Source organism: Quercus robur, chromosome 4 (genome assembly GCF_932294415.1).
Source record: "Quercus robur chromosome 4, dhQueRobu3.1, whole genome shotgun sequence".
Lineage (NCBI taxonomy): Eukaryota > Viridiplantae > Streptophyta > Magnoliopsida > Fagales > Fagaceae > Quercus > Quercus robur.
This window is the reverse complement of record NC_065537.1, coordinates 645,562-670,390: the sequence shown is the minus strand read 5'-3', so window position 1 is coordinate 670,390 and position 24,829 is coordinate 645,562. Positions and strand designations below refer to the sequence as shown.

Sequence of the window (24,829 nt, the reverse complement as noted above, 5' to 3'; positions counted from 1 at the left end):
TATATATTTAAAAAGCATCAAGATGAAAGAATCTCTTTTTTATTTAAATTTTATCCTTAGGTAATTCTATTCTATTGATTTTAGGGTTTGTTGATAACATTTTAGATAGACATAACTGTTATAGTTGTAAATCAAATACCACTTTCTTTTATTACTTGATTTGTCATATTTATCCAAAAAATATGTATATATCTATTCTTAAAATCTAAAAATTTATTAAAATTTCTGCAATTTGGTGAAACCATGTGACGCAACCACGGCGTCTAAACCCAACTTTTATTATATATAATATAATATAATATGAAAAAAAAGAAGAAGGATAAGATGGACCTTTTTTTACGTGTACTACATTGATTTTTTTTAATTAAGATTGTTATCAACTTATATATTATAATAAGAAATGGATCAAATGAAGAATTTGGATTGTAATCAAATTATGATTTTTATCAATTTAGAAATTATAGAAGAAGAAAAATAATATATATTTAAAAAGCATCAAAATGAAAGAATCTCTTTTTTATTTAAATTTTATCCTTAGGTAATTCTATTCTATTGATTTTAGGATTTGTTGATAACATTTTAGATAGACACAACTGTTATAGTTGTAAATCAAATACCACTTTCTTTTACTTGATTTGTCATATTTATCCAAAAAATATGTATATATCTATTCTTAAAATCTAAAAATTTATTAAAATTTCTGCAATTTGGTGAAGCCACGTGGCGCAACCACAGCGTCTAAGCCCAACTTTTATTATATATAATACTAGTCGCTAACCCGTGCGATGCACGGGAAAGCACAAAGAATATCTACAAAATCTATATAACATTATAGTTATATTTGATAGGTTCAAACACCCTCTTCTTGAATTATCAAATTATTAAAAAAAATTAACCCTCTTGTTTTCATAGCTCATATTTAAACAATCGCAGCAAAAAATTTTCTATTAATAGTAAAATTTGTGTAAAGACAAATTACAGTTTCATGTAAAGTGTACATACCCATACTCTATACCTCTAAGGAGGGAAACATCACGAACCCTTTACATATGTAGGATAGATTTAAACAAACTACATATATTCCAAGTTTGATAAGCCAACTCAATGGTAGAAAAATGTTCTTTATAAAATTAGATAGTAACATATTTTACAAAATGGGGCAATTTTTTGTAACTCTATCTTGCTACTCATATTCTGCAGTATACAACAAAGTGATTTATTTATCTAGGTATAATGGGCAATAACATTGGTTGTTCTTAAGCACAATTCAATATAGACAAATGAGATAGAAAAGAAAAAAAAGTAACATAACAAATACAAAAAGTACCACTGTTCCAGCCCTCCATAACTCTATAAACAGAATCCTTTCCTAGCCTAGAAATACAAAAAGTTCCCTCCTTCCCCACATACCTAAGAGGACCAAGACCACCAACAACTTTCCACAACAGTCAGACCAACCTCTCAAAGAAACCCAAGGAAAGCACGACCAAAAACAAATAAAGCTTCCTCCTTTTTCTTATTGAACCAAGAAACCCAGCAAAGGCAGCTTCTTTTCCCATTCACCCTGCACAACCAACATCAAGAATATATACAACAAAGCAAGCAGCAAGGCATAGGAGCAATTAAGAATTTTGATTGAATGATTAAATTTATTAGTTTCTAACAATTTACAATTTTTAGATAAGTGGTAATTTATTTATAAATAGCTTTTCTCTCTCTCTCTCTCTCTGTTTCCCAATTAATCATTATATCTCTGTCAAAGACCCAAACTCTCAACCCAATAATATAGATTCAATTTTGAATGTGTGTTTGTCTTCCTTATAATCTCAGAAACTGAGTTGTGTGTTCAAAACTGCGCAGCAAACCATTACTACCAATCCATATAACAAAATGTAATAAGGGAAGCAAAAATCATCAAGCAAAAAAACATTTCTTGACAAAAAAACCATTTGTAAGTGAATTTAATATCAGGGTCTGAATTGTAATTTGTGAGCTTGATTAAATAATTTAAAAATGGAAAATAAATTGAATATAAATTAAGTCAAATCAATGTCAAGACCATGCAAGAAAACATTTTTTTTCACATTAAATTCAGTAAAGAAAATTGAGTATAGCACATACACAGCAAACTGAATTAGTGAAAAAACCTTTAATTGATCCAAGTTCAATCAAACATAAACTCTGTCAATTTATATAAAATAAAAATCAGACATAACTTTATTTTTTTGCTTAGAATCAAGACAAAAAAATTTACTATTAAATTCCCACGTTACTATCATAGTATCATCATAAGAGAATCAAACCCGATACCAATACAAAACAAAGTCAACAGACTCAAGAATACCCCCAAGTTTGAGATAACCAAGAAACTTAAATATGCAATCACATTCCAATTTCAAATTCTTTCTCGAAACATATTATTAATAAATATGCAAGAAACAGTACATAATAAAGGAAAGGTAAATACCTGACTGTCCTTGTCTTGTAGTACAAAGAATCATATGTAACCCCTCCTTAATCATGTTTAGCTACAAACATGAAAAAAAGAAAAAAGAAAAATGCAAGCACCTACAACAAAAGTGAAATAAAATAGAATACCATAGAAAAATCTGAGTAGAAATAACATAAAGTAATTCACAATTGGCAAATTAACAAAGCAAAATTCACAATTCACAAAGGTATCTAAAAGGAACCTTCACAATTGATTGTGCTTCCATTTACTTTTGCTTCACTGTTGTTTTTTTCCTCAACACCCAAACTGATGCTCAAAAACCAATTACGCAAACTGGCCACTATCAAAGTATTTGTATTTGCACATTTCTAGTAATTACGCAATTTACAAAAAAACAAAAAACAAAACCACATTCACAATGTTTCCACAGGTTCATCCTATTAACTATTACCTAATTGGGAAAACAAAGGGGGGGGGGGGGTCATCAACCTCAAATGTGTCATTTACAGCATCTCTATATTGTCCAATGTATTGGGCACAACAATTTTACACACCAATACAGCATTACAAAAAACCCAGATATATATTTTCAACCCATAAACAGGGCAAAACCCAAGTGGGGGATTTCCATTGAATTTGGTTCAATTTGCAATGAGAGGAATAAGATGATGACATTAGAATTTAGAAGGCTAGATACATTACAGACCAGAAGTTGACAGAGGAGCTCCATATCAAACTAAGATTGGAAAAACTAATAAGGAATTAGGATCCAAGACTTTAATAAGTTAGCTGAGAAAATATTGTATGAAACCCCAACCCCTTAAAAAGTCTCAACTGTACCCAAAATCAACCTCAATTCAAGACGTCAATATACAAATTTTACATATAAACCACACATAATCAAAACCATACTTCTAACAACAAAATATACCAAACAAGAAAATATTACAGAAAATTAATTTATATATATGAAAAGAAACATATATATACAGCAATTTCTTCATCACAATTTGTGAATAGAACACTACAATATACTATGATATTAAAACTCCAAGCATAAAAGCAGATTTAAAACAGCAACCAAATATTTGCTGTAACTATTAAAAACCTGCTCCATATCTGTAAAGAAAAAAAAAAACCCACCATGGTATACGTTGACCATAACCCAGAAACTTAAATTAAATCCAAATGTTACAATTTCTTCCCATAAAGCTCTGCCTAAAAATATAGTTTTGCAAGCTTTTGTGGAATATAACTTTCATCAATTGTTCAAATATTGAAAGGACAACACAAAGTTCAACAAATGTTAGAATTTCTTCCTATAAAGCTCTGCCTAAAAATATAGTTCTGCAAGCTTTTGTGGAATATAACTTTCATCAATTGTTCAAATATTGAAAGGACAAAACAAAGTTCAACAACTGGTGCACAACATTAAACCTGGTCATAAAAATTAGTTTTTTTTTTTTTTTTGTTCCCTTTCTCTTATGGCAGAACAGAAGCTCTATATCAAGCAGATGGTGTGTGTCTATGAAAAGTGAAACTATTTTGATTCTAGGAAAGTTAACTAACCTGGGTTGGAGGAGAAAGATGAAGAAGAAGAACATGATTTATCAGCTACGAAATCAGAGAAAGAAATCAAATTAAAAAAAAAATAATAATTTAACAAATCCTTAGGTGTGAATTAAATGAAATCAACAATAATCAAACTAAAAGCAATTCAAACATTAACAAATTAGTAAAAATAAATAAAAGTTAAAACGTTTCACAGATATTTGATGCGATTCGTACTAACTGATTTAATCGGAAAGAGAGAAAAGAGTTACCTTCTTTGGAAGAGTCGGCAGTTTGGGCTAATACCTTAGAGAGAATGATTGAGAGGATTAAACCCAGATTTTGAAACCTAGAGGTCTGCGTTAGGAAGGGGTGAAGTGGTTAGAGAGAAGAAGGTTTGGGTGAGTATACTTGAGGGCTGAAGAGATAATAAAACGGTGGAGCCGACAAATATAGAACTGGAGAAGGGTGGTGCCGGAGAAGGTGGAGGCATTGAGCCGTTGAGCTACGATTTGCGTTTGGGGGAATGGCAGAGCGTTGTCTGTGTTTTGGAGGAAGGAGAAGGTAGAACGTGTTAGGGCTTAGGGCTTTGATTTTGCGTTTAAGTATTTTTTTTGGGTTTAAAAGTTTTTTTTTTTTTTTTGGTTTATGATTTTTTTTTTTAATATTGTGCTGACGTGGAAAATTGTAGAAGCTTCAAAAGCTTCGGTTTTATATATATATATATAGATGATATATACACTAGCCTCTAAGCACGCGCTCACACGCGTGCTCAGAGGCTCTTCAATTTTTTGGTAAAGGTTAATAATTTGCATTCATTATAATTTAGAGTATTTATTATAATTTGGGATTACTACATTTTCCAATCACAAAAAAAAACTAGGGGTGTGATGAAAAATTATGTAATATTGCATGGCAGGCACTAAAAAAATTAATCAAACCCAATAACCACAAAACAAAAAACAAAAATATATATCATTCCCACTCTTTAAAAAAGAGTCATTAATTAGTGAAAATATTAAACAATTATCAAACTGACCAAATAAAAGAAAAGTGTAATCCTATTTTGTATGCAGTATTTTTGTGGAAGTTAAAAGAATTTTTTTTTTTTTTTTTTCAAACTCTAAATTACATAAAAGAATAAGGTTTTTTTGTTTTTGTTTTTGTTTTTTTTCCTAAACTCTAAGTTAGCGTTCAGCTAAATATTTTGTTGAAAAAAAAATATCAAAAAGTAATTTGAGTTCAAGTAGAACTAATATTTTTTTCTTTGAAATATTTACGTTTAGAAATATGAGTTCAAATATAAAATTCTCTTTTAGAAATATAAGAAAATTCATGTTTAAAAATATGAACTCATATTTAAAAATTTTAGTCCAAATAGGAATCAAATATTTTATATTCATGTTTTCAATATGAGTTCTAATACTCAAGCCACATATGACATAACTAAATCCCAATTGGGGAAAAAGCTTCAAACGTGTGCTGAGTTGTAGGGCTTTGTATCATTGGTTTCTCTGATCTAATGGTTTTCAGGTCTCCAACACCTACTAACATTAGACTGTAGAATGTTCTTGTGAGTGTTTTGTTTGAATCCTTGAAGTAACTAGATTACTATCAAGGCTTGTAGGGCTTTGTTTCTTGGGGTTTCGGGAAACAGTGAGTGCTTTGAGTGTTTGATCTAACAGTTTTTCTCTATGGACGATATCACGAATGGATGGAAAAAACTATCCCTCTCAGACAGAGAAGGGGGTGAATTCAAATTTCAGGCGCAGCACAAATCTCAAGAGTTCTCGATTGTGGCGAAGCTCTTCACACCTAGAGCTCTAAATGTGGAAGCAGTAGCACGCACCTTTAACCCTATCTGGAGATCAAAGAATGGGTTTTAGATCCAAAATCTTGGTGACCATCGATTATTGTTCATATTTGAAAATAAATCAGATGTGGAAAGGGTCTTACGCAATGAGCCATGGAGCTTTGACAAGCATGTTATTGTACTACAATACTTTAACAAAACCCTCCCTTTGCGTGATGTGGTGTTTAAGGAGACCGTTTTTTGGGTTCAAGTGCATGACATACCGATTACATACATGAACCAAGCTACGGCAGAAGCATTGTGTGCATCGATTGGAGAGGTGATACATGTGCCAGGGAATTCTACCTTGGGCGGACAAGGTTTTATGAGGGTCTGGGTTCGAGTGGATGTTACTCAACCCCTTTGTCGTGGTAGAGTGGTGACTTTGGAAAATGGTGAGCAGTCATGGGTGGCCTTTAAGTATGAGCGGCTGCCAATTCTTAATTATTGGTGTGGACGTCTAGACCATACCGATAAGGACTGCGAAGAATGGATTCAGAGTAATGGCACCCTCAAGCTAAAGGACAAAAGGTATGATTCTAGCATTAGAGCCTTGCCTTTCTATCCCTCAAGCAAAAATTCTGTTTGTGTGCCTGGTTATTTTGAAACACAGAAACAGAAAATCAAAGAGAGGGCGACTTTCACGATGAAATCCAATCGGAGAGGAGAGCCGGATGTCCAGTGCCAGCAACAGGAAAAACCAGATAAGGAAGGTGCGCCTAGTCCGAATGAATTTAATGCTGACTTGAATCCAGACAAGCCGGTTTCACCGCCTATTTTTCAGAGTCAACATGAGGCCGTTAATGATGAGACAATCAATCCCATTAATTCGGAGCGCACGTCCAAGGATTCTGATCTGCATGGGGCTAGCCAACATGCTGATAATCTATTGGATGACACGGTGGAGTTCACTGGGTGTAATGAGGCCCGTGTTGGGCTAAGCCCAACCAGCATTGGAAGTAAAAAGGACCCACTTGTGAGACCGGGCCTGGTAAGTGAATTTTCAGCTAAATGGGTGAGGATGGCTCGGCCCAACAATCATTACGTAGAAGTTAATAACGTTGCACAGCTGGGAAAGCGCCATGTTGAAGCTTCTTCCTCTGAACATCCAGAAGCAAAGCGTCGTTTGCAGCAGAATGAGGCTTCACAGCCACTCTCTTTCTCAACGGTGGAGGCTGCCCAGCAGCCCCGCCGATTCCAATGAGTTGGCTATGCTGGAACGTGCGGGGGCTTGGGAACCAACGCACCGTTCATAAGTTTGCATCGATAATGTGGGCGCAAGATCCTGTTGTCCTGTTCTTGGCCGAGACATGGGTAGACGATGATAGGCTTTCTAAGATTTGTGATGACTTGCATTTTGATGAGAAATGGGTAGTTCCAAGAGTGACAAGGGCTGGCGGTTTGGCCCTCTTATGGAAGAACACAATTCAGATTGATGTGGACTCCTCTTCTCTTAATCATATAGACGTTATAGTCAACAAAGGGAAGGAGGATTCATGGAGGTTCACGGGTATTTATGGGTTTCCGGAGGCTAGCCGGAAAAGTGACACTTGGAATTTACTGCGTAATCTCCATCGGAAATACACCCTTCCGCGGTTGTGCGCCGGCGATTTCAATGAAATTCTAAGAAGTGCAGCAGCGATGAGTGAGTTTAGAGAGGTTGTGGATGACTGTGGGTTCATGGACTTAGGTTATGTGGGGAAAAAATATACTTGGAGAGGAAAGAGAGGTGATACCATGGTATTGGAGAGACTTGACCGTGCTCTTGCTACTCATTCATGGCTTGCTCAGAATCCAGCTACTAGAGTTCAATGCATTCGGTCCAATGTTTCTGATTATTATCCCATTATTATTAATCCTGAAGGGGTTGCAGATAGACCTTGCAAACCCTTTAGGTTTGAACACATGTGGTTGAAAGAAAATGGGTGTGGTGATACCGTCAAGGAAGCATGGCTGTCTCCTTCCCCTGTTTCAAGCTCTCTGTTGATGCATGACAAAATAAAGCTTTGTGGTATTAGGCTTATGGAGTGGAGCAAGAGATCCTTTGGCAGCGTGAGGAAGCAGTTGGAGGAAAAATCAAAACTTCTGGAAAAGGCTGAATTTGCAGCGGCAAGGGGGGCAGACTATGAGCCAGTGAGATTACTAAAATTGGAGGTTAATGAATTGTTGGACAAAGAGAGCTTAATGTGGCAGCAGAGGGCTAGAGCTTTGCATCTTAAGTGTGGTGATCAAAACACACGGTTTTTCCATAACAAAGCTTCTCAGAGATTTCGACGCAATAGGATTGTAGGTTTATTGGATGATTCTAATTCATGGCGCACAGAGACTAAGCAGGTGGCTGATATTATAGTTGGGTTTTATTCGAGGTTGTTCACATCTGAGAGACCATCCAATGCCCAAGGTATTTTGGAAGTGATACAACCAATAGTCACTGAAGAGATGAACACCAACCTAACTAGAGATTTTACTAGACAAGAGGTTGATCTTGCTTTGAAGGAGATGGCCCCACTCAAGGCTCCAGGACCCGATGGTATGCCTCCTCTTTTCTTTCAGTCTTTTTAGCCTTTGATTGGTGATGATGTCTCTAAAGCTGTCCTGGATTGTTTACAATCATGTTATATCCCTAAAGAGTTCAATTACACATATGTGACTCTTATTCCTAAAGTGAAAAATCCTGTAAAAATTGCTGAGTTCAGACCGATAAGTTTGTGTAATGTTATTTATAAATTGATTTCAAAGGTTCTAGCAAACCGATTGAAACCTTTATTGCCTTCTATTGTGTCTGAGAATCAAAGTGCTTTTCAAGCTGGGAGGGTGATCACAGACAATATCCTCATGGCATTTGAAACTTTACATTACATGAAAACTCAGCAAACTGGTTTCACAGGTTTTATGGCTCTCAAACTCGACATGAGTAAGGCGTATGACCGAGTTGAATGGTCTTTTCTGGAGTGCTTGTTAAGAAAGTTGGGTTTTCATAACCGTTGGGTTGATCTTATGATGGAGTGCATTACTACTGTCTCTTACTCCATTCTGATCAATGGGGAGCCTTCACAAACCATCTATCCTAGTAGAGGATTGCGACAAGGGGATCCTATCTCTCCATACCTATTCCTCCTAGTTACAGAGGGTTTGCATGGCCTTATTTCCAAAGCGGCCACTTTTGGTGATATTAGAGGTATATCTATTTGCAGGAATGGACCTCGCTTAACCCACTTATTTTTTGCAGATGATAGCCTTCTTTTCTATAGAGCTTCTTTACAAGAATGCAATCACATACAAACCCTTCTGGCTACTTATGAACAAGCTTATGGGCAACAGCTAAATCGGGAAAAGACAACGCTGTTCTTCAGTAAAAATACGGGCATTGAGGTCCAAGAATCTATCAAAGATTTGTTGGGGGTTCCGGAGATTAAGCAGTATGAAAAATACTTAGGCTTACCATCTTTTGTGGGCAAGCGAAAGAAAGCAAGCTTGGCTTACATTAAAGATCGGATTTGGTCTAAGCTCCAAGGGTGGAAAGAGAAGCTCCTCTCCCAAGCTGGTAGAGAAGTCCTTCTAAAGGCAGTGATACAAGCGATCCCAGCCTACTCTATGAGTTGTTTTAAACTCCCCATTTCACTTTGCCAGGAGATTGAGACTATGATTCGACAATTTTGGTGGGGACAGCATGGTACAAGAAGACGTATTCATTGGGTAAAATGGCGCACTTTGTGTAGGTCAAAAGCCTATGGAGGTATGGGGTTTCGGGAACTCAGAAATTTTAATGACGCCATGCTAGCCAAGCAAGTATGGCGCCTATTAAAAAATCAAGACTCCCTTTTTTACAGGTTCTTTAAATCAAAATATTTCCCACATGGGTCTATTTTTGATGCTAAAGACACTAAAGGGTCTTTTGCATGGAAGAGCATTTTGAAGGGTAGAGAACTCATTAAGGGGGGATTGATGTGGAGGATTGGGGATGGTGCACAAGTGCATATTTTTCATGATTCTTGGCTGCCTGGGTCTCAACACGGTAAAGTTTTTTCCCTTGCCCCTGAAAGCCATGCAAATGCCTTGGTTTATAGCTTAATTAACCATGAAGATAGGAGTTGGAATGTGGCTGAGATTGACAGAATGTTCTTACCTGATGAGGCAGCCACCATCAAGGCTATCCCACTGAGTTTGTTTGCTCAGAAAGACCTCCTTTTTTGGCCGTTTTCCCGTGATGGAAGGTTTTCGGTAAAATCTGGTTATCACCGTTTAATGGAGCTTGATGAAACAGAGCTGAATGGTACGACGCACACTGGGACTGCATCTCCGGTTTGGAAGGCCATTTGGTGCATGAACGTGCCAAATCATGTAAAGTCTCTCGTATGGCAAGTTGGGAGAGATACCCTTCCTACACGGGTGAACTTGGTCCGGCGAAGAGTTCTTACTGATGCGTTATGCCCAGAATGCAAGGTGCAGTCAGAGGACACGCAGCATGCTCTCTGGTCCTGCCCGATTCTAAAGGATGTGTGGAAAGTGAATTTTGAAAAGCTTGTGGCAGACACGGGATCTTGCTCCAGTTTTCTGGAAGTTCTGGAACGTGCGGCAGCGGAAAAACCGTCATTGGCCTTGTTTGCTATGATATTAGCGGAAATCTGGTAGCGCCGAAACAAAGCTCGTGTGGGAGAGCCTACTGTACCGGTCTGCCAGGTTGCTCTTAAGGCCACTTGTGCGCTTCAGGAATTCCAGCAGCTCCGCCCCATTCATGCTGTGATACCAAGAACAGCCCGTGCAGTAAAATGGAGGCCTCCCTCTACGCCATGTGTGAAGGCGAACTTCGACGGTGCTATCTTCTCCCAAGATGGACTAGCTGGCACCGGCGTGATAAACCGAAATGAGCAAGGATTGGTTATGGCTGCTTTATCACAACAAATTCCATCACCTGCTTCGATGGATGGTGGAGGTGTTAGCGGCTCGTCAGGCTCTGGTTTTTGCTAGGGAACTTGGGTTTGATAGGATGATCTTGGAGGGTGACTCTGAGACAGTTATCAAGGCTATTCTTGGTGACTATATGGACTGCTCTTATATGGGTCATGTACTGCAGGATATTAAGTTGTTGTTTTCTAGTTTTTCTTTTATTTCAGTCAAGCATATTCATAGGGAAGGAAATTGTGTTGCCCACAAACTTGCTAGACGGGCTATTAGAGATCCTTTTCTTGTCTGGATGGAGGCTGTTCCTCCAGATATTTTTGATGTTTATCAACTTGATCTTTTGAGGATGCATTAATAAATTATTAGCCCAAGGGGGTTGTTTCTCAAAAAAAAAAATATGAGTTCTAATATAAGTTCAAAAAATTTTCATGCTAATATGAGTTATATGACTTCAAAAGGTGAATATAAGAAGTTATATTTGAACAAAACAATAGGAATATAAGAAAGTGTGATCTAAAAGTGTTTTTTTTTTTTTTTTTTTTTTTTTTTAAATATAAGATAATGATATGGAAAGAATAATGATAGGAAAGAAAATACTAAATGACAACTCATAAAAGCAAACGTAATAGAGAGAATTCAATACGCATGAGGCGTTCTAAATAGAGGTCATAAAAGATACTTACATGTTGTTGACTACACTGCAAGTTCAAAGGCCAAATAGTTCGTTGGAGATGGAGGACAAAACACACGAAAATCTTGAAGATCAACACCATAGTGCAAGTTCCTTGAAGTTATACCAAAATCTTGAAGAAAAACACCCCAGTGCATGTTCCTTGAAGTTTAAATACAAAAATCTTAAAGATAGGCACCCTAGTGCACATTCCTTGAAGAAATATGTGAAAGAAATTAATGGTGAGGTTGAAATATGTGAAACAAATATTTGATTTGTTTCTAGAAAATAAGAAGTTGTTCATGAATTAGAAAATCAAAATAGAAAAGACCAAAGTATATTGACATACACATACCATTGAGTAGAAGTAAATTTGAGTAGAGCAAATAGAAAAAATGATGATAATGGTGAAAAGAAGACTAACAGAATTGAGAGAATTGGAGAACTGAAGAAGAAGCAATTTGAGTTTGAAAATCAACGTGAGTGTATCGGGAGTGTGGTCCTATTTTCTAGATAGTGTTTTACGTGGGAGTTTCCATTTAGAAAAATGATCCAACCAAATTGTGGTGACACGGTTAGCAATTTGAAAACTAACAGGAGAGTAGTAGTGTCTAAATTTAAGGGATATGGATGAAAAGTTATAGCGATAGTTTTATTGTATGAAAAATAAAGAAGAACTTTTATAATTAAAAAAAAGAAGAAGAATTGTTATAAAAAATAATAAATAAAGAAGAATTGATTTGGAAAAAAAAAAAAAAAAGAGATAACGAAAAAAAGAGTAAAAAAATAAATAAAATAACCCACTTAGGGGAATTGTTAGACATGGGTTTAAAAAAAATGAAATAGATAACGAAAAAAAAAAAAAATTAAAGGGTAAACCTTAATAACAAGGTAGATAACTCTTTTTTTTTTTTTTTTTTTTTTTTTTTTTATGGAAACATGGGTTTTTTTTTTTTCATTAGGTTTTCTGATTTAATTTTCAAAAAGAAGTTAAGAAAATAGTTTAAATAAATTGTAATATATATCTATTTAGGTTTTTTTGGATCATCACACACAAACTCAAACACAATTATTTCCCATCCACACATATTACATCAAATTAAAAAGTACAATCATCCTGAGTTATTACAAGAAAACTTCAACACCAAGTTGTAAACAAATTAACAAGATGATATGGCTTGGAACCTTTAACTGGCCCTGGTTTCATTAGTGAGTTTTGCAACCATGGTTTGTGGACATGACTTTTATTTTCTACTTGTATGTTTTGCTATTTGATATTTTCAATTTGAAGTAATTGTTTTAGAGTAAGGATCTAGTTACAACTAGTGTAACTTTTGGATGTTACACTATTAAATAATATTTTCTTGTATCAATATTTTGAACATTCAACTTTGACATCATCCAATCAGGGGAGGATTTCAGGATTTTTACTTTTACAAAAATGCTAGAACAAGGGACTTGTAAGTTTTGCTTGCTTTAGTTTATATATATATATATATATATATGCTTGCTTTAGTTTTGATTTTTTAATTGAATATAATAAAAGGCTATTTGTGATTGTATATGGAATTGATGAAATGCTTGAACTTTATTGGGTTTTGGTAGAGTTAGAATTTGGCAGGCACAAGGGTATAAGTTTAACTAGAATAAGAAATATAGAGAAAGAGATAGAGGGATAGAGGGAGATGTGTGAGTATAAGAGAAAGAGATAGAGGGAGGTGGTACTTTGAGGCTAAATGCGTAAGCTTGTGCGTATATTGGCTGGCTTGCAAAAGCACTTCGATAAATAGAAATGGAGACAAAAATATGTTAGTTACTATTTCCCAAATGTGTCAATCTTTCTATTAAGAATGAAAGTATTCCTCTTTTTTTTTTTTTTTTTTTTTTTTTTTTTTTGCTTCTTATAGTTTTGAGTTTGAAAGCAAATAATTCATTGTCTACAAGGACAAAAGGATAAAGATTCCCCACATAAGCATATTTTGAAGGAATCAACTTAGTATTCCCTACCTGATCTGAAAATTTGAAGGGATCAATTCATATATATATATATATATATATATATATTATTATTATTATTATTTTTTTGCAATGGCACCCTTATTTGCATTCCACATCATTTAAGTGCCCTTTTTTCTTTTGTAGGTTAACCACTCATTTATTGTGATAAGTTTGGGTTTTTTTGGAAAGGTGTTTGCTTGGCTTGAGCATAGTAAGTAATTTTTGCTTAAAATTTTGTACTTGAGATGTTGATAATTCTGTTGGGGTGTGAAAGTTCAAAAACGTGTATAAACACCTTTGAACGTTTAGACCCCCAAATTACAACTTAACCAATTCAAGCAATATGTCAAACAACTAGTGTGCGGAAACTTAACATATGCTATAATATGAAATTGGTAAAAACTATCTAAGCCGAAACAAAACACAATCCACAGCAGATAATAAAAAGGCAAAGATAGAGAGGAAGGAAGATGCAAACACAAAGACAACACGCGATGTGTTATCGAAGAAGAAACCGAAGCCCTCGGCGTAAAACCTCTCCGCCGCCCTCCAAGCGGTAAACAATCCACTAGAAAATACAGTTGGGATACATGGACAGCAATAGACCCTCCAAGCCTAATCTACCCAGTGCACCTAAGCCCTCCAAGCTTCTTGCTCCAACGAGGTTGCGCCGAACCTTTTTCTTTTCTAGCTTCCCGGATTCCGCTACTAGACCGTAGCATCAACCAATGAAGATTGGTTCCTTCCTAACTACTTCCTAGAAATCCAAACAGCTCTCTCACAGTAATGATAATGGTGAGAATCAGGTTTGATATAATGCCTCTCAAGGATTTGACAATGGAGAGGAAGAGAGTTGAGGAATTTGAAGAGACTCTAATGTATAGATTGTGGGTGAATCAATCTTGTTTTTCTTTAGGGTTTCTCTCTCAAAATTCTCTCTGGAAGCTCCCTTACAATCGTGGGTAAAAGGGGTATTTATACTGGAGTGGGAGAGGAATGTGAAACGTCAGGTTTTACAAAACAGGGGTGGCTCGCGGCTTGACCTCGCGGCTTAACTAAGTCGCGAGATCCAGTCGCGAGATAACCGTATGGCCAGTTGTCCTGTTTTGTCCTGTAGTGCTCCAGCTTGCATGACTGTTCACCTTCCAGCATGCTTGGCACGTGTGCTGCGTCTGGTGGCTTGCATCCGCGAGTCACCCGCGAGGCCCAGCCGCGAGTCTCTATTTTCTTGCACACTCTTGAGCAATCTTCACTCTATCTCACTCACTACCCTTACATCAAACCCACCTAAATACAGGGTTACTAATTGCTGAATTACAAGCAAATTTGGCACGGAATAAAGCCAATTAGATGGTTGAATAAATTCAACCTTACAATCTCCCCCTTTGGCTATTCCGTAACAAAACCCTAAAACAGACTCTAGACTTAACATGTGAGTTGGGAACAGTTGAACAAAACTCACTCTCACCTAACTCTAGAAGCTGTGAAGCACTTGAATCATATGAACATAAGACTCCTGAAACACAACAATACACCATGATCATTGTTAAGCAGAAAATCGTGAAATGCATATGAAACAGGCAATATGTGATCAAGCAAAGATGGAGTTAAGAAACAAACCATGGCTTGATCAACCAAGTGAACACTACAAGGTAGTGATCACAGTGCTCATTCACACTTGGAATGAACACAAGGACATACAAGTTAACAAGCACAAGGCAAGACACTTGTATGTTCAACACTCAACCAATGCATAATACACAAGGTATATGCATCTAGGAACAATCCTACAAGGGCACAAGAGTGACAATACATAAATCAAAATGCAAGACATTTAGATTAAAGTACTGATTTCAATATAGCATAAAGGCTGCCTTAAGCAAGGTACATACCATAAAGCCTACAAACTATGCATAAAACATTAACCCTAAAAGCTTACAAAAGCACATGGGTACAAACATAAAACATCCTGAATAACAGTTTACAAAACACAATATATCAACTTAAACTGAAGAAGAATGTAAAGACACTCCCCCTTAGGTAATATCCTCCCCCTCTGATCAGGCCTATCACTCCCCCTTTTTGTCATGGAATAGGCTATTCATCCTCTTCCAACTTTTTCTGAATTTGATCCAATTGAGTTTGAAGAGAGGTAAACTTCATATCCCATCGAGTGCTGTGATGGTGTAGAGAAGCTGTGAGTCCAGACATCTTTGTATTCAACTCGTGGACAGAGGATACAATGCGATCAAGTTTCTCATCTAGGGAGAGAGTGCTGAAATGAGAGCCACTGTGAGATGCAGAAGTTTCTAGTTTGGCTCTCTTCCGACTATGTCCAATGCTTGCATTGAATGTGCGCATGTTGATAGGACTTGGTTTTGAGATAGGAGATTCATCTGCCGTTGGATAAATTCCCTTGAGCTTCAAGATCTGTGAAATGAGACTGCAGAAAGGAATGCATATCCGAGACTCAGTTCGAAGAACCGTTTTGCGCAGAACATGAAAGATATGAGCACAGATGTCTATTTCCACATCAGAGATTAGATCATGAAGAAACAAAGCACGACTGAGGTTCATATACCCAGTGCTTGATAAAGGGTACAAATTGTGAAACATCACAATTGGAAGCACTCTCAGTTTCGGAGAAAGAAAGGAAACACTGATGGATTTTCCATTGGGTGAGAACTCCAAGTCTTGACCAAGACTTTCCTTGAGAAGCTCCTCATCAGGACAGAGATCATCATAAACTGGTGAATGTCGGAAAATTGGTCTGTTGATGTGAAGGATTTCTGCCAGATACGCAGGAGAGACAGAAAAGCTCTTTTTCCGAACCCAGCACTTAAGTTCATCTTCTTCCACAATTGCGTTAGCATAAAATTCTTTTACCAAATCTTCATACGCATCATCCAGATCAGAGAGAAGGTAATTCCAGTCCTTGTGAGCAAACCATTTCGGAATGTCAGTGTCATGAAGTGAGGACTGATCCACAGTTCTTTCTAGTAATGGTGTGGCATGTAGAAAGTAATTCTCATAAGACTGATAGGCTGCATATGATCTGAACTTGTTGGGATCGAATCTCTTTGATGAAGAGCGAGTCCCTTTTGTTTGAGGTGGGTAATCATCAACATCAATTACGGGTTCCTTCCCTTTGGAACTACCTCCTTTCACAGCAGCTTTCTTGAATGGTGACATGACTAGTCTGTATTATGAACAAGGGAAATGGCAAAACACAATCCAACAGACTTTATTAGCAGTGGGTTAGTGGAAATTTAGGGATAATGAAGAAACCCTAATAGCTGGATGAAATGACCAGAAGATAGCAATGAGGGACACAAATGGCCCAAATTGAACTACACAGTAGAGAGGGTCAAAATAAAACCACACAATCAGCTGAAAAAGAACCCACAATCAACACAGGCTCATTTTGAAACAACACATCAACAGCAGATCAGACAAGATGATAAACCAACAAATAGCAAACCCTAGCTAAGCACATGATGAAGAACAAAACCAACAATTTAAAATAGCTCAAAACAGAAACAAAAGCTTCCATAAGCTAAACATGGACAAAGAGTAATAGCTGAGCTAAAAACCCATCTCAAAAACACAATCAAATGCGAATAATCCAGAGGGAAAACCAGAACAACAAGTAGAATAGAGTTCAAGACAGAAAAACCATACCTGTTACTCGATTATTTTGAGCTAAAAAGAGGCAAAAATGGAGATCGAAAATGGAGGTACGGTGTAAATGGATAAGAGCAGATGAGAAAGACAATGAACAGTCACAAAAGGATCGAGGGAAAACAAAAAAGTTTAAAAACTGCCCCTATATTTCCAAAACACGCGTTTTTCGCGACTGAAATGAGTCACCAAAAAGTCGCCAGATCAAGCTGCCAAAACACTCAAGGACAAAAATTTGAAAAATTTTTCTAAGTGTTTTTCGCGACTGGAAGGTCTACCCGCGAGTGAGTCGCGAGCTGAGCCGCGAAAATCTCTGAGTAAACCTTGCGACTAGACCTTCCACTCGCGAACAAGTCGCCAAAAATGACCCGCGAAGACGCGACTGAGGCTCGTGACTTGACATACCCGCGACAGAGCCGCCAAAACAGGGCAAAACTGGATTTTTGAAATTTTCAGATTTTTTAAACAAAATACTTTCCAAAAACACCTAAAACACTCAAAAATCTTTTTGTGCTTGAATTAACACAGATTGAGCATGTGAAAACACATTTCATCAAGTACAATCACACAAATGAATATGACATTTATTGAACATAAACTTGTGTGTTGTGTGTGGATATCAACAATGAGATAGTCCTTAGTCTAATGTGGAGCTTCAATGATCAATTCAACCAAGACATACACAATTAGCACTAGATCATGTGACCCATCTCAATTATAGAAATATGTATATATGACCTCCCACACAACTTGATAACATAACTTGGAGCTTTACATTTGACTCCACTTTCAAACATAACATTTGATCATTTTGATCTTTTGAGACAATCATCTCTCATTGTGAGAGTGACATATGACATTTCACTTTAAAGAACAAGCCTTTGGCTTTTTGAATAAACATTTTCTTTAATATAAAGTCGCTTACCCTTTTTCCTAGTCGAATACTAAAATGTGCGACAGGCTTTTGCAGCTCAATATCTCTTTTTATTTGGAGATTTACATTTGGTGAGCTCTTTTTAGCAAAACAAAAATAAAGAGTGGGAAGATATATAGACACAAGTTTATGCATGTCTCAAGATCAACAAAACCATTCACTAATCATTCATGACAAGTTTAAAGATCTATTTACAACAATCACATAGATTTCAAGATTTCTCCCACAGAGATATGAGTGCAAAGATACAAGCAATGCTCGAAAATGCACAATGCCATTAGCACAAAGGTACAAGGCAAAACAAGTTTTGAGACAAAAACTCAACAATGTCAATCAAACTTTTTGATTTTCTAATTTTTATGTGATTTTTGGATTTTTGACATAAAAGAAGAAAAAGATTGAACAAACATAGAAAGAAGCAACAGTATTCACAAATGGACAGACAAACATTAAACATGCTGCACAAAGAGCTAACAAAGAAGTGTGTGCTTCAATACAAACAAACTTATCATATTATAAATATATGAAGCACACAACACACAAGAGAGTCAAGGAATTGTACCAACACCAATGGTCTTACGGAGTGATTCAAACCATGGACCATCGAGAGGCTTGGTGAAGATGTCCGCCTTTTGATTGTCGGTGTGTATGAACTCAAGACACACAACTCTTTCCTCTACCAGATCCCGAATGAAATGGTAACGTATCTCTATGTGTTTAGATTTTGAATGCTGGACAGGATTCTTGGAAAGATTGATGGCACTGGTGTTGTCACAGAAGACACACATCGTTTCTTGAGGAATTCCATAGTCATGAAGTAATTTCTTCATCCAAAGAAGCTGAGTGCAGCAACTTCCAGCAGCGATGTATTCTGCTTCAGCAGTAGATAAAGACACGGAATTCTGCTTCTTGCTCATCCACGAGACAAGATTGTTACCAAGGTAGAAACAGCCGCCTGAAGTACTTTTCCGATCGTCTACACTGCCAGCCCAGTCAACATCTGAATACCCAGCAAGACAAGCATTTGAGTCTTTTGAATACCACAGACCATAGTTTGAAGTACCATTCACATATCGAATGATTCGCTTAGCGGCAGTCAGGTGAGATTCCTTCGGATTAGCTTGGTACCTGGCACAAACGCCAACACTGAAAGCAATGTCCGGTCTACTGGCTGTAAGATAGAGCAAACTCCCTATGATGCTCCTATACAATGTAGGACTTACTTCGACTCCAGACGAATCAACATTCAGTTTAGTGGATGAGCTCATGAGAATGGAGGCATGTTTTTTGGAGTCTAGACCAAACTTCTTGACAATGTTTTTGGCATACTTCTCTTGAGATACAAATATACCCTCCTTCTGTTGTTTGACTTGAAGACCCAAGAAAAATGTGAGTTCCCCCACCATACTCAACTCAAACTCCTTCTTCATCTCCTCAGAAAATTCAGTAGCACGATCTTCGATGGTTGCCCCAAACACTATGTCATCAACATAGACTTGTGCCACAAGGAGATAATCTTCATCATTTTTGACAAACAGAGTTCGGTCGGCATACCCTCTTTTGAAACCTCTATCTAGAAGGTAATGTGTAAGACGATCGTACCAGGCTCTAGGCGCTTGTTTTAAGCCATAAAGGGCTTTCTTCAATCTTAATACATGATCTGGAAAATGAGGATCCTCAAATCCTTTTGGTTGCTCAACAAACACTTCTTCATTTAGATATCCATTCAGAAATGCACACTTTACATCCATTTGATAGAGTTTGAAATTCAAAGTGCATGCAATGGACATGAGGATTCGAATGGATTCGAGTCTTGCCACAGGAGCGAAAGATTCATCAAAATCTACTCCTTCTACTTGAGTGTATCCTTGAGCTACTAACCGAGATTTGTTTCGAATTATCTCTCCATCTTCATCAGTTTTGTTTTTAAAAATCCATTTTGTGCCTATAACATGAACGTTCTCAGGCCTTGGAGCAAGTTCCCACACATCATTCCTCACAAACTGATTCAGCTCTTCATGCATTGACTCAACCCAATTCTCATCTTGAAGAGCCTCTTCAACCCTTTTTGGTTCAAACTGTGCAAGATAGCAGTGATATGTTACATGATTGGCTAACAGAATGTTTCCTTTTCTGAGGCGAAGACCTTCATCAAGAGATCCTATGATATTGCTTTCCGGATGGTTCTTAATAACTCTTGAAGATGGCCTTTTTGATGTGGAGACTTCATCACTTCGAGAGATAGGAGGATGAACTTCCGGAGGAGTAAGAGGACTTGATGTTCTAGACATCGATCTCGTTTCCATTCTTGGGTTGGTGGGAGTCGATTCTACGTCTGGTATAGGTTCTTCACCTTCTATATCCAAGGCTTCTACCTCAACATCGGGCTCTTTGGTGCTTGGCCCTTCTACATCATCAATCATCTCCACCTTAGATAAGGCATCATCAATCTTGACATTTATGGACTCCATCACAGTCTTTGTTCTCTTGTTAAACACTCTATACGCTCGACTCGTAGTAGAGTATCCAAGAAAAATACCCTCATCACTTCTCGCATCAAACTTCCCAAGATTCTCCCGATCATTTAGGATATAGCATTTACTTCCAAACACCCGGAAATACTTCACTCTAGGCTTCTTCCCATTCCATATCTCATAGGCGGTCTTCTTTGTACCAACACGGAAAAAAATCCTATTGCCAATGTGACACGAGGTGTTGACAGTTTCTCCCCAAAATTTTTGAGGTATTTGCTTGTTAAGTAACATGACTCTTGCCATCTCCTGAATCACACGATTTTTTCTCTCTACCACTCCATTTTGTTGCGGAGTTTTGGGAGCTGAAAATTCTCTTTTGATTCCATTCTTCTCACAGAAGGACTCGAATCTTGCATTCTCAAATTCCCTCCCATGATCACTTCTAATTTTGGCAATTGGAACCCCTTTTTCGTTTTGTAGTTTCTTGCACAGAATCTCCAACCTCTCACATGCTTCTGATTTTTCTCTAAGGAATTCAACCCAAGTGTATCTTGAGTAGTCGTCCACAATGACCATAATGTATCTCTTCCCTCCTAGGCTTTCAGTTCTGGTAGGCCCCATTAGATCAACATGAAGTAACTCCAAGCACCGAGAAGTGGCAATCACATTTACCTTGTGATGACTTGCCTTAGTTTGCTTCCCCTTTTGACATGCACCACAAACGGTCTTCTTCACTTTTCCAAATTTAGGAAGTCCCTCGACTGCTTCAAGTTTGGAGACTTTTGCTACTTGTTTGAAGTTGGCATGCCCAAATCTGTGATGCCACAGCTCCAACATATCCACACGAGCACTTCTACACGATATGGGTGCCGTGGGAACTATTCCATAACAGTTATCTGTAGTCCGATTTCCCTCCAAAACCTGAATCCCCTCTTCATTGATGATCAAGCATCCCTTCTTAGAGAATTGTACCAGGAAATCATCATCACAAATTTGAGTGATGCTCAACAGATTCGCCTTCAGCCCTTTTATGTACAGCACATCTTTCAACAACGGCAAACCAGGTATCTCAATGGTTCCTTTGCCTAGGACTTGAGCATGACTTCCATCACCAAAGGTCACATAGTCACCAACCTTTTCTTTGAGTGTCTTAAACAGTGACTTATCCCCTGTCATATGGCGAGAACACCCACTGTCAAGATACCACAAACATGCATTAAACACCTTCAATGAGGTATGCACAAATAAGTTCACATGTGACAAACATTCTTGACCTTCAAACACAAACTCATCATCAGTTTTCATGCTTCTTTCAGATTGACTTTTCATTTTCAGACTCTCAATCATCTCACACAACATTCTATTCTTTCTTTTATATTTCTTAATCAATGATTTAGATTCAGATATGCTACTGTGTAAGACATGATTCTGATTTTCAAGATATTCCAGCAAGTGAACAAATACTCTAGCATGTTTCTTAGTTTCTAACAACTCTATGAGATCATTTTCACAAATACTTAAGCTACAATTCAGCATGGTATTTTCCATAACAACTACCACAACATAGGGGTCTAGGATCACACTTAGGTAATGAAACCACAACAAGTGTACCCGCTCTGATACCAATTGAAAGTTAAAAAACGTGTATAAACACCTTTGAACGTTTAGACCCCCAAATTACAACTTAACCAATTCAAGCAATATGTCAAACAACTAGTGTGCGGAAACTTAACATATGCTATAATATGAAATTGGTAAAAACTATCTAAGCCGAAACAAAACACAATCCACAGCAGATAATAAAAAGGCAAAGATAGAGAGGAAGGAAGATGCAAACACAAAGACAACACGGGATGTGTTATCGAAGAGGAAACCGAAGCCCTCGGCGTAAAACCTCTCCGCCGCCCTCCAAGCGGTAAACAATCCACTAGAAAATACAGTTGGGATACATGGACAGCAATAGACCCTCCAAGCCTAATCTACCCAGTGCATCTAAGCCCTCCAAGCTTCTTGCTCCAACGAGGTTGCGCCGAACCTTTTTCTTTTCTAGCTTCCCGGATTCCGCTACTAGACCGTAGCATCAACCAATGAAGATTGGTTCCTTCCTAATTGCTTCCCAGAAATCCAAACAGCTCTCTCACAGTAATGATAATGGTGAGAATCAAGTTTGGTATAATGCCTCTCAAGGATTTGACAATGGAGAGGAAGAGAGTTGAGGAATTTGAAGAGACTCTAATGGATAGATTGTGGGTGAATCAATTTTATTTTTCTTTAGGGTTTCTCTCTCAAAATTCTCTCTGAAAGCTCCCTTACAATCGTGGGTAAAAGGGGTATTTATACTGGAGTGGGAGAGGAATGTGAAACATCAGGTTTTACAAAACAGGGGTGGCTCGCGGCTTGACCTCGCGGCTTGACTAAGTCGCGAGATCCAGTCGCGAGATAACCGTATGGCCAGTTGTCCTGTAGTGCTCCAGCTTCCATGACTGTTCACCTTCCAGCATGCTTGGCACGTGTGCTGCGTCTGGCGGCTTGCAGCCGCGAGTCACCCGCGAGGCCCAGCTGCGAGTCTCTGTTTTCTTGCACACTCTTGAGCAATCTTCACTCTATCTCACTCACTACCCTTACATCAAACCCACCTAAATACAGGGTTACTAATTGTTGAATTACAAGCAAATTTGGCACGGAATAAAGCCAATTAGATGGTTGAATAAATTCAACCTTACAGGGTGGATTGCTGAGTTGGAGCAAGCGGGTGGATTGTTGAGTTGAAGCAAGCGGGTGGCTTGCATGATGCTATAAAGCAGTTTATATTCATATTGAGAGTGTTTATTTTTTTTTTAAATTTGGATGGATATTTTTGAGTTATATTTGTTGATTACTTTTTGGATTTCAATACTTGTAAGCATTCTATATTTGTGATTATGATAATTGTATTGGGTGGATTGTAGTATTAAAACAAGTAGTGGCTTACATGGTGTTATAAGGTCGTTGCAATTGATATTAGGAGTGTTTATTAAATTAGGAAATTGAGTTATGTTTGTTAATTACTTCTTCTTTTTTTCCAATACTTGTAAGCATTCTATACTTGTGATTATGCTAATTGTGTTAGGGTAATTGAAATATGGATTAACCGTTGGTTTATACTTTCAAGATATCGTGCTATAGGTATTTATTGTGTAAATTTATTCTATAGCTATGGACAAGAGTTAGATGGATATTAGAGATAGGACATCTGTGGAATATAGTGTTTAAATTTTAATGTTTTAAAATTGTATTTAGTGTTAAGTGTTTAAATTTTTTAAGTATAGCTACTATTATTTTGTTACTCAAAATGATTTCTTTATGAACTTATTAGATATTCTTAATTTGTATTCAGGGTGGTTTTGATGTAGATCATCAATCTCCAACTCCTTAAAGATCACAAGCTTCATCCCATCAAGAAACTAGCTTATCGCGGTAAATGCAGTGTTTTAAGGACTCCATGGGCTATTAAATAGTTGTTTTGAACAACCACATTTATTTTGGAAGTATTGTACTTTGTTTATAATATTGTCATAGTTTGGGTGGTTGTTTTTTTTTAGTATGGGCTATCACATAGTTGTTTTGAACAACCACATTTATTTTGGAAGTATTGTACTTTGTTTATAATATTGTCATAATTTGGGTGGTTTTTTTTTTTTTTTTTTTTTTTTTTTTTTTTTTTTTTTGTGTGTGTAGATAGACAAGTGTTTTGTTAAATTCAAGATGATACTTTAGACATATGTTATGTATTGGTATTAAATATATATATCTACTTGAATCTTTGTGAAATGGTGTTAGTGTGTAAGTTTTGAATGTTCAATTAGTGTGTAAAACACCTATGAACGTTTAGACCCCCAAATTATGAATTACCAATTGAAGCTTATTATCAAACAATGTATGTGCGGAATATGAAAGCAAGCTAATACAAAATTGATAAAACAATCTAAACCAAAAAAAATCACAACCACAACAGTAATTAAATGACAAAGATGAAGGGAAGAGAGATGCAAACACAAAGACAACATAGCGATGTGTTATCGAAGAGGAAACCAAAGTTCTCGGCGTAAAACCTTTCGGCCGCCCTTCAAGCGGTCAATAATCTACTAGAGAATAAAGTTGGGATACATGAATAGTAGAAGACCTTCCAAGCCTAATCTACCTAATATACCTAAGCCCTCCAAGCTTTTTGCTCCAACGAGGTTACGCCGAACCTTTGTCTTCTCTAGCTTACCAGATCCCGCAATTATCCCATTGCATCAACCAATATCAATTGGTCCCTTCCTAACTGCTTCCC

At 37.1% G+C, this 24,829-nt stretch overlaps 1 protein-coding gene and 2 long non-coding RNA genes across 5 annotated transcripts; 2 read left to right on the top strand and 1 right to left on the bottom strand.

The window, feature by feature from the left end:
* Positions 1-1,288: 1,288 nt before the first annotated feature.
* Positions 1,289-4,623, bottom strand: LOC126720270 (uncharacterized). 3 transcript variants are annotated; one of them, XR_007653328.1, is made up of 4 exons: positions 4,276-4,623; positions 4,022-4,066; positions 2,468-2,568; positions 1,289-1,564 (listed from the first exon to the last, which is right to left on the bottom strand). It is a non-coding gene; the product is annotated as an uncharacterized LOC126720270 (long non-coding RNA). The 3 variants fall into 3 exon arrangements; XR_007653327.1 differs by lacking the exon at positions 1,289-1,564 and having other exon boundaries at positions 1,583-2,568; XR_007653326.1 differs by lacking the exons at positions 1,289-1,564; positions 2,468-2,568 and having other exon boundaries at positions 3,891-4,066.
* Positions 4,624-7,124: 2,501 nt separating this feature from the next.
* Positions 7,125-11,112, top strand: LOC126724504 (uncharacterized). The gene is made up of 4 exons (XM_050429018.1): positions 7,125-8,385; positions 8,485-10,415; positions 10,488-10,812; positions 10,970-11,112. The coding sequence occupies exons 1-4, from the start codon at positions 7,125-7,127 to the stop codon at positions 11,110-11,112; spliced, it is 3,660 nt and encodes a 1,219-aa protein (XP_050284975.1).
* Positions 11,113-13,567: 2,455 nt separating this feature from the next.
* Positions 13,568-24,273, top strand: LOC126720269 (uncharacterized). Its single transcript, XR_007653325.1, has 2 exons — positions 13,568-13,636; positions 23,891-24,273. It is a non-coding gene; the product is annotated as an uncharacterized LOC126720269 (long non-coding RNA).
* The last annotated feature ends 556 nt before the right edge of the window (positions 24,274-24,829 follow it).

Excerpts from the sequence above, each read along its gene's own strand:
- LOC126724504 (XM_050429018.1), top strand. The coding sequence starts at position 7,125 with ATGTGGGCGCAAGATCCTGTTGTCCTGTTCTTGGCCGAGACATGGGTA. Across the intron at positions 10,416-10,487 it reads CTTGCTCCAGTTTTCTGGAA|CGCCGAAACAAAGCTCGTGT; the intron begins GTTCTGGAACGT and ends GAAATCTGGTAG. Across the intron at positions 10,813-10,969 it reads TAGCGGCTCGTCAGGCTCTG|TCAAGCATATTCATAGGGAA; the intron begins GTTTTTGCTAGG and ends CTTTTATTTCAG.